The following is a 15905-nucleotide window of genomic DNA, read 5'->3' on the forward strand; positions in this document are numbered from 1 at the left end:
ATCTAATTTGACACCATGTGACCTTATTTTTTGAATATATAGATTTTATGTTTTTAATTTATTGATTTTGCTTTACTGTCAGTCTTTTTTATTTTTTATTTAAAGAATGGAAATAGAAAGCATAGTTTAAAACGTAGCTACTTTACAAATAAGTGCTAAAATGTCAACATTATAATAAAAATGTATTATAATAGCTTCTTATTGTCTTTCATTCAGGTAGTTAGATATTATTAACAGTAGATGTCAGTAGTGTTTACTGTTGCTTTCAACCTGACATAAAACCAGAGAGGAAGAAGAAGAAGCTGTTGCCAGAGTAACTGTTGTTAGCTGGAGCAGATTTGAGCTTGTTGTTTTGATGTTGTTGGTATTTTCTGTCTTGATGAAAAGCTGATCAGATACACAGAGACACGCGTGTAATTCCTGCTCTGATTTGGGTCGGTAACTGTATTTACAGTCTTTACTGCACTGACTCTGTTGCTTTCAATGATCGACAGCTTATTTATTTTCTCAGGTTGGGTGGCTCTGACACATCAAAACTGGGCAGCTTTTATTAATATATTCTTACTAAATAACTGTAAATTAATATCGGGATACTAATAATTAGCATTTCGAGTGCTACGCTAGGCCATTTAACAAGACCAAAAATCATCTAGCTGTCAGTGTTTTATTATTAGTTATATTTAATGTTTAGAATGTATTAAAATTAGTGCATAAATGAAGACGTTTGAAGTCGCTCAAAATTCATAAACCTTGCTTTACAGATTTAGAGCAGTAAATTAGATGATCTCAATCATTATGAACAAGTATTTACTTGGGTGTCTGTTATATACATAATGTAACTTCATTTTTATATGAGCCATTTCCTGTGTTCATATCTTTCCTCAATCTGTAACACTGTCCTCATCCTCTCTGCCCTGCTGATAAAAGACCAAATATTTCACAACCCTTTAATATGTTTCTTTATTATTATTATTACTACTACACATATAATGCATTGTATAGTGCTGGCCGTCATGTACACCTTTGTCTTTTGTGTCTCTGTACTGAATCTGTTAGGTATTGGAGGACAGATGATGTCAGGAGATCTTGTTGCTGTCTGGGAAGTGGCTTTGAGCGACGGTGTGCACAGGATTGAATTTGAACATGGCACAACCACAGGAAAACGGGTTATTTACATAGATGGAAAGGTAAGGATTTTTATTTTTTCTGCTGCTATAGACATGCTTTATTTAAAGGGATATTTCGCACAAAAACCAAACTACTGTCATCATTTACTCACCCTCATGCTGTTCCAAACCCATATGAATTCATCTTTCGTGGAACAGGAGATATTAGGCAGTATTTCGTTTCGTACATACAATGAAAGTGAATGGTGACTGAGGCTAACAGAATGATGACATTTTTTTGGGTGAACTTTCCCTTTGAAATAATCCACTAGAGATAATTAAGTATGTACAGATTTATTCTGTAAGTATTTTAGAGTTCAATAGAACAAAGAATGTAGAAAAAAAAAAAGGAAATTAATAAGTCAGTTAGTCATGATTTGTAATATTACAATAGTATTAGAATTCATTCTCTGTCAGTAAATGTAAGGAACTGAATGATGCAGAAAACCTGTATTTGTGTATTTGACATGGATACTGCATAAGTGCATGAGCGTCACTGGTTTGCTTATGACTATCACAGGAAGTCATAAGGAGAGATTGGATGTTCAAACTGGTTGGAAAGGAGACTTTCCATGTGGGAGGAACAGACACAAAGGCCACTATTAACATTGATGCAGTGAGTGGCTTTGCATATGAGTACACTCTAGAGATTAACGGACAGAGTCTGAGGAAATACACGGAGAATCGCTCTAAAGTTACCAGCACATGGCTCCTCAACCTGGATGGCATCGACTGCAGAGTTGTTCTGGGTAAGAAATACCTGATTATAGTAGATAATAATCCTCTACTTGATCCCCACAGTACAGCTGTTCTCTGAAGATCTCAAAGCATTTACTCATCCTCAGTGACCTGGTTAAATAAGGTTAAATAATGGTTAAAAAAGATCACAAATCCCTTTAACTAATTAGTGCTTAACAATAGGAGGCGCTTCCTCTCATGAGACCAACAGAGATTTTGCAGTCTCATTAACTTCATGGGATCGCTAGTGGGCAAGTGGATTTCTGTCTTAAGTTAACATGAATCTTTTTGTGACCATTGTAGGAAGGTGCCGCCTGGAATTGCCTGACAGGGCTGAAAGGCAGCCCAACCCTTAAAGGAATGGTTTACCCAAAAATGAAAATTCTCTCATCATTCACTCACCCTCATGCCATCCCAGATGTGTATGATTTACTTTCATCTGCAGAACACAAACATATATTTTTATAAGAGTATTTCAGCGCTGGAGGTCCTCACAATGCAAGTGAATGGGTACCAACATTTTGAAGCTCCAAAAAAGCACATAAAGGCAGCATAAAGTAATCCATACAACTTCAGTGGTTAAATCTACAGTTTTTTTACTATCAATCTCCAGTTTCACTTTCACATTCTTCTTTTGTTTTTGTCAATTTACATTCTTTGTGCATATCACCACCACTGGGCAGGGAGGAGAATTGATAGTAAAAAAGGACTTAGCTATTGATCTGTTTCTTATCCACACTTATCATATCGCTTCTGAAGACATAGATTTAACCACTGGTGTCTTATGGATTACTTTTATGCTGACTTTGTGCTTTTTGGAATTTCAAGTTCTGGCCACTATTCACTTGCATTGTATGGACCAACAAAGCTGAGATATTCTTCTAAACATTTTCGTTTTTGTGTTCAGCAGGAGAAAGAAAGTCATACACATCTGGGATGGCATGAGGGTGAGTAAATGATGAGAGAATTTTCATTTTTGGGTTAACTATCCCTTTAACGCTACCCAATATCAGCCTGTCAGGCAATATGCAGAGATGTGCTCTTTTAGTCAGCTCATTCAAATGCAGTATATGGCCTAGACAGCAAACACAATATCTATATAAAGAGAGAAGGGAAACTTCCAAGGACTTTCCATACCTTTGACTAACATTTATGTGCAGTTATCTTATAATGTGATTACATACAGTTGTGCTCAAAAGTTTGCATACCCTTGGAGAATTGATAATATATGTACCATTTTTAAAGAAAACATGAGTGAGCAGGCAAAACATTTTTTTTTTTTTTTTATTCCTTATGGGATTCATATTCAACTGTGGGTTATAACAGAATGGCACAATCATAAAACAAAACATGGCAAAAAAAAAAAAAAAAAATGAAATGAAATGACCCCTGTTCAAAAGTCTGCATACCCTTAGTTCTTAATACTGTGTATTGCCCCATTTAGCATCAATGAAAGCGTGCAGTCTTTTGTAATAGTTGTCTATGAGGTCCCAAATTCTTGCAGGTGGTATAGCTGCCCATTCGTCTTGGCAAAATGCCTCCAGGTCATGCAAAGTCTTTGGTCGTCTTGCATGAACCGCACGTTTGAGATCTCCCCAGAGTGGCTCGATGATATTAAGGTCAGGAGACTGTGATGGCCACTCCAGAACCTTCACCTTTCTGCTGTAACCACTGGAGGGCCAACTTGGCCTTGTGCTTAGGGTCATTGTGGTGCTGGAAAGTCCAAGAGCGTCCTATGCGCAGCTTTCGTGCAGAAGAATGCAAAATGTCTGCCAGTATTTTCTGATAACATGCTGCATTCATCTTGCCATCAGTTTTCACAAGATTCCCCGTGCCTTTAGAGCTCACACACCCCCAAAACATCAGTGAGCCACCACCATGCTTCACAGTGGGGATGGTATTCTTTTCACTATAGGCCTTTTTGACCCCTCTCCAAACATAGCGCTTATGATTGTGACCATAAAGCTCTATTTTGGTCTCGCCATTCCAAATTACAGTGTACCAGAAGCTGTGAGGCGTGTCAAGGTGTTGTCGGGCATATTGTAACCGGGCTTTTTTGTGGTATTGGCACAGTAAAGGCTTCTTTCTGGCAACTCGACCATGCAGCTAATTTTTGTTCAAGTATCGTCATATTGTGCTGCTTGAAACAACCACACCGTCTTTTCCAGAGCAGCCTGTATTTCTTCTGAGGTTACCTGTGGGTTTTTCTTTGTATCCCGAACAATTCTTCTGGCAGTTGTGGCTGAAATCTTTCCTGGTCTACCTGACCGTGGCTTGGTATCAAGAGATCCCCGAATTTTCCACTTCTTAATACATGATTGAACAGTACTGACTGGCATTTTCAAGGCTTTGGATTTCTTTTTATATCCTTTTCCATCTTTATAAAGTTCCATTACCTTGTTACGCAGGTCTTTTGACAGTTCTTTTCTGCTCCCCATGGCTCAGTATCTAGCCTGCTCAGTGCATCCACATGAGAGCTAACAAACTCATTGACTATTTATACACAGACACTAATTGCAATTTTAAAAGCCACAGGTGTGGGAAATGAACCTTTAATTGCCATTTAAACCTGTGTGTGTCACCTTGTGTGTCTGTAACAAGGCCAAACTTTCAAGGGTATGTAAACTTTTGATCAGGGCCATTTGGGTGATTTCTGTTATCATTATGATTTAAAAAGGAGCTAAACAACTATGTGATAATAAATGGCTTCATATGATCACTATCCTTAAATAAAAGACATGATCAGTCATATTTTCAAAATCAATGCCAAAATTTCACAATTTCTGCCAGGGTATGCAAACTTTTGAGCACAACTGTAGCAGGTGTATTGCACAAGTTACAAATACCAGAAAACAAAGCTGAACAAACAAGTCAAATGACATGTAAAAAAAGACACAGCCCAAGACACAATAATGAGATAGCAAAGGCAAATAGAGTTGGGATAGTGAGTCTAGTATAAAGATTGAAACTAAAAGTTGGCTGAAGCAGGATTTTTTATTACTGTTGTTATCTTTATCACTCATCCTGCCGCATGCTAATTGCTCACTTATAAACTGTTCCTTGTTCAACAGAGAAGGACACCATGGATATATGGTGCAATGGACAGAAAATGGAAACAGCTGTAAGTTCCAGCAGTTATTTTATTCAGATTTATTTTCTAAACAAACGTTATTGCCAACCTACAAGACTGTTATTAATTTCAAACAGTTGTAAAAAAAAATTGTTTCTTGGTTAAATTGAATGTGAGACTGATTTTGATGATAGAGATCCATTTTGAGTTTCTTATTTGGGGGGTGGGGAGATAACATCATTTCAAGATAAAAATAATTCTTCCCTAAAGTTAATAAATATCTACCCTCTAAGACAAGTTGAAGTATTGCATGTTCTTTTTAATGTTAAAAAAAGCATGAATCTCTCCTTTTTACTCCTGTAACACGTGCAGGGAGAGTTTGTTGATGATGGTACAGAAACACACTTCACTCTGGGTGACCACGACTGCTGTATCAAAGCTGTAAGCAGCGGAAAGAGACGAGACGGCATCATTCACACGCTGCTGGTAGATGGTATGGAAGTTTCAGAGTCTGCTGAATGATCTGTGTGAGGGAGTATGTGCAGATTATCCATCCTTATGAGAAGACTGTGTGTACTGTGTGTGTTTGGTTGTAGGAATTGCATGTGCATCATCTGTGCTAATTTGTAAACACAAATCAGTGTTGTGTTGGTTCAGGAGTAATGGACTGTTTTTAGTCATTGAAAAAGAGAGATGTGTCTTACAAACACATAGTTTAGTTAATTGCTATATACCTTACATAGCAACAACAAATAAAAGTGTTTTAACCGTCTAGATAGTTTATTATTACTTTGTGAATTGACGATGGAACGAGGCCTGCAGCCAGTTGCATGAAACCCCTTGAGTTAAGAAAACCCTGTGACAATAGCCTTACAATTACACTACCGGTCAAAAGTTTTGAAACACTTACTCATTCTTTATTATAATTTTTTTTCTTCACATTTTAGAATAATAGTAAAGTCATCAAAACTATGGAATAACATAAATGGAACTATGGGAATTATGTTGTGACTAAACAAAATCAAAACTGTGTTATATTTTAGCATCTTTAAAGTGTTGGGCACTTATTGGATGCTTTTCTTTATTATTTGGTCCAAGTCATCAATTTCAAAAACGTTTTTTTATTTTTATTTTTTTATTACATTTTAGTTTTATAATTAAATAAATTAATATGGTGGCACAATGATATTTTTGTCTACAAAACTAATTTCAAACATTTAAGCATACACCTTCAGATCAAAAGATTTTTAAGATCATGAGAAACATTTCAGTCAAGTGTTTCAAAACTTTTGACCGGTAGTGTATATCTAAGGGTTTTCTTAACTTAAGGGGTTTGTTTCAACTGAGTCCTTGTCTTTATCATTTGAGATTCTAAGTGAAACAAAAAGATGTGACAGGTGAGGATGTCAGGACCTGGATAGTCTGGTAAGATGGACATGTTAAGTATTTGGGAGATTGTTTTGTCAAATATCTGAGTTTTTGTGCGGTAGCACAATCATGTTCTCAAAAGCATTTAATGATCCAAATAAGCATTACATTTAAACATGTTTACAAGTTTTAGAATACTGTGTCTTGAAGAAATGTATCTGACCAGCCACTGTCTGATAAATTAGGTCAGAGTACAGCAATAACGTTCTTTAGGAAATAGATGTTTTTGTGTCTGTGTGCTTTGAGACACTTTGATTCAAGACCTTGTGAAAAGCAAGAATACTTGTTTCTATCACTCAAACTCCATTTGTCTTGTGAATTCAAGGTGTGGTGATGTGCTAGTCTTTTGTTGTCATCAGTTTATTTTCTGAAACAACGATCTTGTATGTGAGGTCCAGAGCTGCTTGCATTGTATCATGACACAATGTTTAGGCTATTAAAAATTAACTGATATAAATAAATATGTAATAAATATAAAAACTAATTATGAATCAAGCTGTTCCCTAACAGTGTTTGTTTTCCTTAATGGCATTTTAAAGTGAAAGGTCAACATTCACATATTTTTCTTTCATAGAATAATTTATTTGAATTTAAATGTGCTTCTTGTGTAAATTTGTCTAATTCACTACATTTGAATGGTGGCATTAGTATTGCAATAATTAACAATTATAATCTGAACCTGATGCATTTCATCTTTTTATATGTAGAACAACTTTTACAAATGTTAAAAACATGTCTTGTTGTTATGGTAACCAATAAACATTTCCCTTGAATTAATTTTAAGTGTAAATAAATATTAACTAGTTTAAGGACAATTTGATATATATATATATATATATATATATATATATATATATATATATATATATATATATATATATATATACACACACACACACACACACACACAGTAGCTCATAATGTTGCACCAGTAAATATCACCACAAGAAAAGCTTTGGTTAAATTGTTGCATTTATTCTCCTTGTTTCAAATTGTGTAAATCACATACAGTCTATAAACAGGAAGGCTTTGGTAACTGAAAAAAATATTGAGTTTATTTGTATTGCTTAGTTGAACTTCAGCATATAGTTTGAAACCACAAACCCACCATCAAACACACTGTAAAATAGATGTCTGTAATTTTAACGGTAAGACTATGCTAAAAAAAATAAAGATATTTATAAAATGCTACAGACATTTTTTGTTTGTTTTTTTTTTTTTCAATTGGTTAACATGTATTAACTGTAAAATATACAGTAATTATTTTTTTTAGATATTTAAGACAATACAGTAGTTTTTACAATAAAATGTTGTAAAAAAAATTTTTAGATGTAAAAAGTATGATTTTCCTGTATAATTAATAGTAAAAAATGTAGTACATGTACTTTTTACAGTAAATTATTGTTAAAATTAGAGTAAAAAAACATGTTTCTTCTTATTTGTAATATCAGTTATGTACATTGGGGTGTTCTGTTTTATATTTGATGTAGTATAGTTCATGTTTAATGCATTATTTAAATTTCACAAGTGTTACCCTGATGGTGTTAAGTGTTTGTGTGACTGACACTGAGCACTGTCTCTACATGTTTATTGGTCATTGCTCCTGGAAGAGCCACTGTTGGTGAACTTCATGTCATCATGTGCTCTTCTGTAATTTCTATGGTGATTAACTATACCTTATAAAAGTAAAAAGCAGATTTTTACGGTTTCAGAAGGTTAATATAGGTTTGACATTTTTTTTACTGTAAATGTAATTATTTATTTTTTTAACTGTAAAATGTATAGGTTGTTCTGTAAAGTTGTTTACATATTTACTGTACTTTTAACATAATCTGGCAACCACAGCTGCCAGTTTTCTTTTTTTTTTCTTTTTTGTAAAAACAACAGGATTTTGTTTACAGTGTATTTATCCTCTTTAATTTGATTATGATCAACTGTTGAAGATTAACTTTTACAAGCAATTATTTTCATCTTACTAACATATTTACTGTTTACTGTATATACCACATATCTTATTATAACTCAAGTCTCTCACATAAACTTATCATTCACATAAATGTACTTAGCTGAACATTACAGCAGTTAAGGAAAGGTATTGAATGAACTATTGTAAGAGCAGTTCTAGTCAAAAGCAGGATACACCCACGTTTAGCACATTTTCAAAAAGAATTTACCAGCATCAATTATCATCACTCATCCAGTAATGTAATTAAGACTAATAATTGCAAATATTTTTATATAGGTCAATATTTGTTGTGTGAAGCCTTTTTAGTTTACATTTTGAAATGTACATCTTAAGTCAAACATTCGTCCTAATTGATTCCAAAGGGGTTTGTTAATGCATATTGCTCTGTGCAGCTACACAGCACATTATTTTTGGCATATGAACAGGTATTCAGGAAGAGCTTGTTGTCGGGCAGGGGGCAAAATCAGATCTGGTGAACCATGCGTGGATAACCCTGTGAGAACCTGGGCCTGAATAATGTAGATGTACTGCTCTTCGATGAACTGTCCCTTCCACAGTCTCAATGCCTGATGCAATGTACTGCTGAAGTATATTCCACTGCCATACTGTTGTACTAGAAATGGAGGAAACATTTTGATATGTAACCTGTTGCCAAACCTTATAGGTGAGACATATCATATGCTCCTTAAATATACATAATAAGCTGAGAACTTGCTTTCACAAGAAATATCTTCGGAGATGAACGGGGGAAAACTGTAATTATTCATCTGAATTACTTTTACTTATTTTACCTACTCTAATTTTTCCACATTTATAGGCAGAAAGACTGGATTTAATTGTATGTAAATTGTTCTGATATCCTTGAATTGGTTTTGAGCATTGATGAGAATTCAAACTGCAAGTAGATTTAATTGAGAAACATCTCCATGAAACAGGGAAAGCATCTACAATCATAACTAAGCAAGCATCGGTTACCTTCTTATCAAAAGAAATGTGTCAACTGGTGGAGCGAACTCTTTCTGAAAGCCAACTCTGCAGATAAGATCACAGAACTGAGCTGTTACACACTGGTAGAGCTGCTTTGGTGTATCCTTCAGTCGCTTCCCATTCATCTCGAAAAGCTGCTGCAGGACGATGTTCTCCATTTTCTCCACCTGCAACAACCAGTGCAACCACATACCATTAAAAGCTTTTATTAAAACAACGCTGTGCTTCATTTCTTAATTGCTGTCTTCTTATGCTATAGTTGAGTTAATTAAAAAAATACAAATGTGGAAAAGCAAATGGAAATAAACCTATGTAGACTGAAAAAAAATTGTTTATTGCTATCACAATTACATCAACCTAGAGACTGAAGCAATGTGAAAAGAAACAGAATTTAATTTTGCCACTTAATGGCAAATAATGGTTTTCATTTGTTTTACAATTCCATGTTTTCAAATGTGACACTTCCCTTAAAATATAAAGTTATGTAATCCAGTTGTGATGCTATAATTAACAAAATCTTCTTGAACTTCAGAGCCTTTTTAATTGATCACTATTGTTATGAGTGCTTGACGTATCCTCATCTTTTATTCTTACCTTTTCCTCCTCAATAAACCCCTTTTTAAGGTGTAGTGTTACGCTCCCATACTTAAAACTGTTGCTTGAAGAGAAAGTCACGCTCTGGTTTCTGCTTTTCACAGCTCCGAGAGCCAGAGGTGTTGGACATCCCTAGAATCTGCCTAGAGGCTCTCTCCATTTCCTGGACTGTGGGTTCATCATTATTGACAAGATGAATTTTTAAGTTATGGCCTTGAAACATTACAGTCATGAAACTGCTTTATAGTTTTTACAATAATGTCTACACAGAGAGGTCTTGGAAAATTGAAAAGGCCAGAACTCAGAACAGGAATTGCAACAGAGCGAATTTTTTCAGTTATAACCATTTGTAGAATGCTTATGATAGTTTTATGTAAGAGGGGTGTACAATACTGAATCTCCTGCTGGGATGGATTTGGATTCAGGCGGGGTCCAACAGCATGTATGATTCTGTTACATGGCAGAGTTCCTGAAAGAGTGACTACAGCATCACCAGTTTGCACTTTTCCATATACTTCTATGATATCATCACTCATTTTCTGGATCGTTGTTCCTCCAGCATTACTCAGTGCTAGTGCAAGACCCACTCCATGATTTAGCTTCTCATTAGCTGCATTGACCACAGCATCAACTTTATGATGTGTAAGATCATCTTTCCAGACTGATACTTCCACTCAACTGAGCAGCTTTGTAGAGTACCTCACTTCAAGGCCTGAAACATCACTTGTAGTATCACTTGTAGTAGGATTCAGACTCCTCCATATTGTGGAAAATAGCTGTGCAATCAAATTTTGCCTTAACAGCATTGCAAAAGGCATTTTTACAATGTCTGAGAATGTTAGTCTGCTCTGGGGTCAGTGGCATGTATGCTTTGTCACTCATGGTGAGTAGCTTCTCTCTGTATAAACATGTATTGTATTGAAAATGTAGAACCATAAGCACTGTACAATTTAGAAGTGATATAACTAATTATATATATATATATATATATATATATATATATATACACACACACACACACACACACACACACACACACACACACATATACATACATATACACACACACACACACACACACACACACACACACACACACACACATACATACATCCAACAGATGCTCAGTCGGATTGAGAGGCCAGGGGAACACATTGAGCTCTTCATCATGTTCCTCAAACCATTCCTGAACAATGTGTGCAGTGTGGCAGGGTGAATTATGCTGCTGAGGGAATACCATCGCCATGAAGGTGTGTACAAGGTCTGCAACGATGTTTAGGTAGGTGGCATGTGTCAAACTGATGTCCACATGAACGGCCAGACTCAGGGTTTCCCAGCAGAACATTGCCCAGAGCATCACACCCCCTCCATCAGCTTGTCGTCTTCCCACAGTGCATCCTGGTGCCATCACTTCACCTGGTAAACGGCACACACATACAAGGCCGTCCACGTGATGTAAAAGAAAACGGACTCAGACTAGGCGACCTTCTTCCACTGCTCCAAGCTCAATGGGGCCAGTGCCCTGGAGTTCTTGACTACTAAGGAGGCCCTGGGCTGCAAGGTCTCACGGCCCATCAACTATGAAAACAAATGTTTGTATATGCTTAAATATGTGGGCCCCACAGCTTATACAAGGCCCCCTCAACAGGGCCCTGTGAATATGAGGGCCCCCAGCCCTCTTATAGGACCCTTTTGCCTTCCTGTTTCTAATGAAATTTTTTGAGCAACTCTTTATCTTATAACACCACCTGGTGAAAGTTTCCATGCTCTTCTGGAAGTAGAAGGCCATGTAAAATACTTTCCAAAATAGCTACCTTCATATTTTTAATGCACTCATATTTTTTATGTGAAATCTTTGCTGATTTTGATAAAATAATGTTTATATTGTTACTGATATTTCAAAATTAATATTTATTGAATTCAAGCAACATGTGCTTATTATTTTATAGAAAAATACTAGAATTTTCTGACTATTTTTTCATATGTTAGGCTTTATATGGTTAAGCTTTATTCTTTGTATAAAAGAGCTGTCGAACAAAAACATTTATTATACTCTTCATTGCTACAACTGCATGTTTGCCCTACATTACAAAAAATAACTTGGCTTAGGTGTTTGGGGAAAACAAAATATTGATATTTACTTTAAACAGTACTTTTGAACCACACAAACTAGATACATAAAGTTTGTTGAGAAAACTATAATGTTGGTCTGACAACATTTTTACAGGTTTAACATTAAGAAAGAAAGAAAGGAGCACCTTAAAGCAGATTAAAGGCTATCATTTAGGCTATGATTCATAATGTTTGTCAGTTGAGGGCGCTAACAACAGGAACAAACAAAGCTGCTCTTTTGCTCGGTTTTGGTCTCAAAATTATATTTGGAGGGCGGGGTTTTGAAATGAGGGGGCGTGGCTAATTAGACAGCTCAGTCATGTGAAAGCTTCAGAATACTAAATCACTTACAGCACCTTTAAAGGGATTGTGTGAAACTTTTGACAGCTGAAGTTTGAAATTACGAACATTCCAAAACAGACTTGTATCTCACTTAAATATTCAGTCAATGCAATGTAGTCGAGGGGATTTTTGAAAGAAAATTGGCCCCAGGGCCCTTGCTATTCATAATCGGTGGCATCATCACTGGCACTCTGACCAGTCGGTGGCTATGCAGCCCCATAAGCAGCAGGGTGCGATTCACTGTGTTGTGACACATTCCTCCCATAACCATCATTGAAATGTTCTTTGACTTGTGTCACAGTAGACCTTCTGTCAGTTCGGATCAGACGGGATAGCCTTCCTTGCCCTTGTGCATCGATAAGCTTTGGGCGGCCAACACCCGCTTTGTGGTTTGTCCATCCTCGGACTACTGTCTGTAGGTACTCACCACTGCTGACTGGGAGCAACCACAAGCCTTGCCACTTCAGAGATGATCTGACCCAGTCGTCTGGTCATAACAATTTGGCCCTTGTCAAAGTCGCTCAAGTCTTTACTCCTGCCCATTTCTCCCGCATCCAAAACGTCAACTAAGAGCACTGATTGTTCGCTTACCATCTCATCTACCCAGACCTTGACATGTGGCATTGTTAGGAGATGATCAACATAATTCAGCTCATTGGCTCATTATTCCACATATTTACAAATGAGCTGTTATTTATAGCTTTTATTATGTATCAGAATAATACATCACGACTCACGAGCTCTTCTGTTGTTCCAAATATGAAAACTATCAACTATCCAACTATCTTGCTGTATGTCAAAAGTTTGATACAAACTCTGTATGGCCTAATGTTTTATTCATTCTCAATGTCATAAAATAGATTAGGCCTACTAAGCCTGAAACCTGCATAAGCAAAAGATCAAGAAATGACGCAGTAAAAATAAAAGCAGTAAAATATACATAAGATTGTCGATACGAATACGAATGTTTCGAGAGGAAGAGTCTATAGTTACTAAACCAGTTTCTGAAGTTCAAACAATTTCTGGGAAACCTTGTTATTCGACCTTTTACAAATCAAATCCTCTACACTGACTGAAGCAAACACATTACATTAGTCACAGGACAGTCGGCTATGGCTGATGAGTTTCCATACGCTCTCTTCGTGGAGGGCCAGTGGGACCCCAAAACTCCCAAACTAAAAAACAAACTTATCATCTATTTCCAAAGTTCTAAGAAATCTGACGGAGGCGACTGTGCGGTGCAACACGATGTTCCTGACGGACAGAGCAACTGTTCGATTAAAAACAGATGAAGGTAAAAGAACCCCTAACTCCTTAAAAAAAAAACTCTGATCTGAATATCTGCTACATATGTGAAGCGTTACTATTAGAAGTTTCATAATTAATAGCGAAATAATATGTTGACAAGGTGGATGGAGTCCAAGAAACGAAAGTGACATCTCCTCACGTCCATGGCAATATTGTCTATTCATATAGTATATCTATTCATATGTCTTTTTACACGTTTTATATGTGTGTGTTTGTGTGCGCAGTGAGACAGCGTGTTCTGCAGAAACAGACGCATGAGCTCAAGATTGGCCAAAAAACTATTAAAATGACAGTGAGTCTCCCGTCCTCAGAGGTCTCAAATCCTGAGGTGAGTATATTCAATAAGGAAATGGACTAACTAGAACAATGGCCTACTGTCACTTGAGTTCAAACAAAACTTTTCAACATCTTTGTTCAGCTCAATCACAACGGGTGAGTTCTTCACCTCCTGCCTCTGAATAAACGCGCTGTTCTGCTGCCCTCTGCTGGTCATACCTGCATGTACAGTCCTCTTCAAAATACCGTTACAAGTAGTTACATTATTACAAGTTTTTTTTTTTTTTTTTTTACCTTTGGTTTTAAATATCGAATCTCTGGTGTTGGGTTAAAAGTTAACTGTATATTCAGCACATAGCACAAATCCCACACTCACTGGATTCTGAAGTCACCAAAGCTAAGCGGAAGGCAGAAGCATGTCTGCGCAGCAGCACTCTGTGCAAGACCTCAAAAAGCCAAGGCTTTTTGGTCAGTGTAATTTACTTTAATATTCAACTTAAACATAAATAAATATCAAATACAAATAGAAGTCTTCATTAGAGTATACGTACATATGAGGACCAGGGCTTGTTTTCATACATTTTACTCCAGTGAATATGTGAATATTTATCAGGGTAAGATTATTTTTGAAAGTCAGTTTCTGTATATTATAAAGCCTTAGAGAATTGGCTTAAATTTGAAAAGAAAAAAAAAGACAAACTGTTGAACATCCTTTGTTATTGCCCAGTAAAAAAAAAGATACAGTTCACTGAACACATGTTGACTGAAAACATTTTGTGACAACATGCCCAAACAACATTTGTGCAAATAAGCAATTCATAGCAATTCAACAGCAAAAATGTTAGTGTTAGTGTTAATGCAAATGTATATTATATATCAAATCATATCAAACTCAACAAATAATTTTAAGATTTACACATTAAATTTCATAACAAAATTCCATAAAATTAAATTAAACTATATATATATATATATATATATATATATATATATATATATATATATATATATATATATATATACATATATAGTCCCTTAGAGAGGTGGGGAAAAGCCTGCCGGCAGGCAGGGCCAAAAATCAATCCATTTTTAACAAATTATAATTATAACAAAAAAGTAATTACTGCACTACAACTAAAATGGTGTAAAGATTTTTGATTATTATTGATTATTATTATTTGAATAATCATTTTTAGTTAACGTTTTTATTTTCTCCACCAGCTACTGAAAGTATCCCACAGAATTGGGATGCAATGGCTTCTGAAGTGTTGTACAAAGTGTGTAACTTGCAACCAACAAGCACCGAATACAAAGAGATATTGAGGCTCTTCAAGGTCACTTGTCCTAAGTACAATGTAGTGAATGTGTGTTTCATTTTATGGTGTTATTTTGTTACATCATATGTCCTAAAAGACTTGAACCTAACTAAATACATTTCTATCCTAAAATATTATTTTTAGCATATTTTCTGAAAAATAACTTTTGGTTATGGATAGATTCCTTATTGCAAGGTTTGTGTAAGTAGGTAGAGCTTTTAACAACATTTAACACTGACTTGCAGTATTACATTGTGTCACTTTTACACCACTTCTTTAAATTAGACATTTACCATAGCACAATGCAGTGTAAATGTGCAAGTAACTTGACAGGGAAATAAACATGTGACAACATCATACAGAAAATAGAGCCTACATAATATTAAACTTATGTCCTTTATGCTATTCTTACCTTGTTTTCACTGCTGTTTTCCATAATAGACTGAACGAATCCAGAATCCTGGCATGTGGAAGAATTACCACAATAACAAAAGTGTCATGGAACAAAAGAATGGTCATCTCAAAAATGAGAAAAGACTGTGAGCAGACTATAACTCACATTCATAAAAGTGGCTTTAATCACAGCTATGCAGGAAAAAATG

At 35.6% G+C, this 15905-nt stretch overlaps 1 protein-coding gene and 1 pseudogene across 1 annotated transcript; one reads left to right on the forward strand and one right to left on the reverse strand.

The window, feature by feature from the left end:
* The first annotated feature begins 293 nt into the window (after nt 1-293).
* Nucleotides 294-7567, forward strand: LOC127447850 (fas apoptotic inhibitory molecule 1-like). The gene is made up of 5 exons (XM_051709951.1): nt 294-434; nt 1057-1187; nt 1687-1915; nt 4976-5025; nt 5347-7567. Exons 2-5 carry the CDS (start codon nt 1071-1073, stop codon nt 5494-5496), a joined length of 546 nt encoding a protein of 181 aa, XP_051565911.1. The 5' UTR covers nt 294-434; nt 1057-1070; the 3' UTR covers nt 5497-7567.
* A 1205-nt stretch (nt 7568-8772) lies between these two features.
* Nucleotides 8773-10831, reverse strand: LOC127448001 (protein mono-ADP-ribosyltransferase PARP9-like; annotated as a pseudogene).
* Nucleotides 10832-15905: the final 5074 nt, after the last annotated feature.

The sequence above is a fragment of the Myxocyprinus asiaticus genome, chromosome 11 (genome assembly GCF_019703515.2).
Source record: "Myxocyprinus asiaticus isolate MX2 ecotype Aquarium Trade chromosome 11, UBuf_Myxa_2, whole genome shotgun sequence".
Lineage (NCBI taxonomy): Eukaryota > Metazoa > Chordata > Actinopteri > Cypriniformes > Catostomidae > Myxocyprinus > Myxocyprinus asiaticus.

Excerpts from the sequence above, each read along its gene's own strand:
- LOC127447850 (XM_051709951.1), top strand. The coding sequence starts at position 1,071 with ATGATGTCAGGAGATCTTGTTGCTGTCTGGGAAGTGGCTTTGAGCGAC. Across the intron at positions 1,188-1,686 it reads TTATTTACATAGATGGAAAG|GAAGTCATAAGGAGAGATTG; the intron begins GTAAGGATTTTT and ends TGACTATCACAG. Across the intron at positions 1,916-4,975 it reads CGACTGCAGAGTTGTTCTGG|AGAAGGACACCATGGATATA; the intron begins GTAAGAAATACC and ends CTTGTTCAACAG.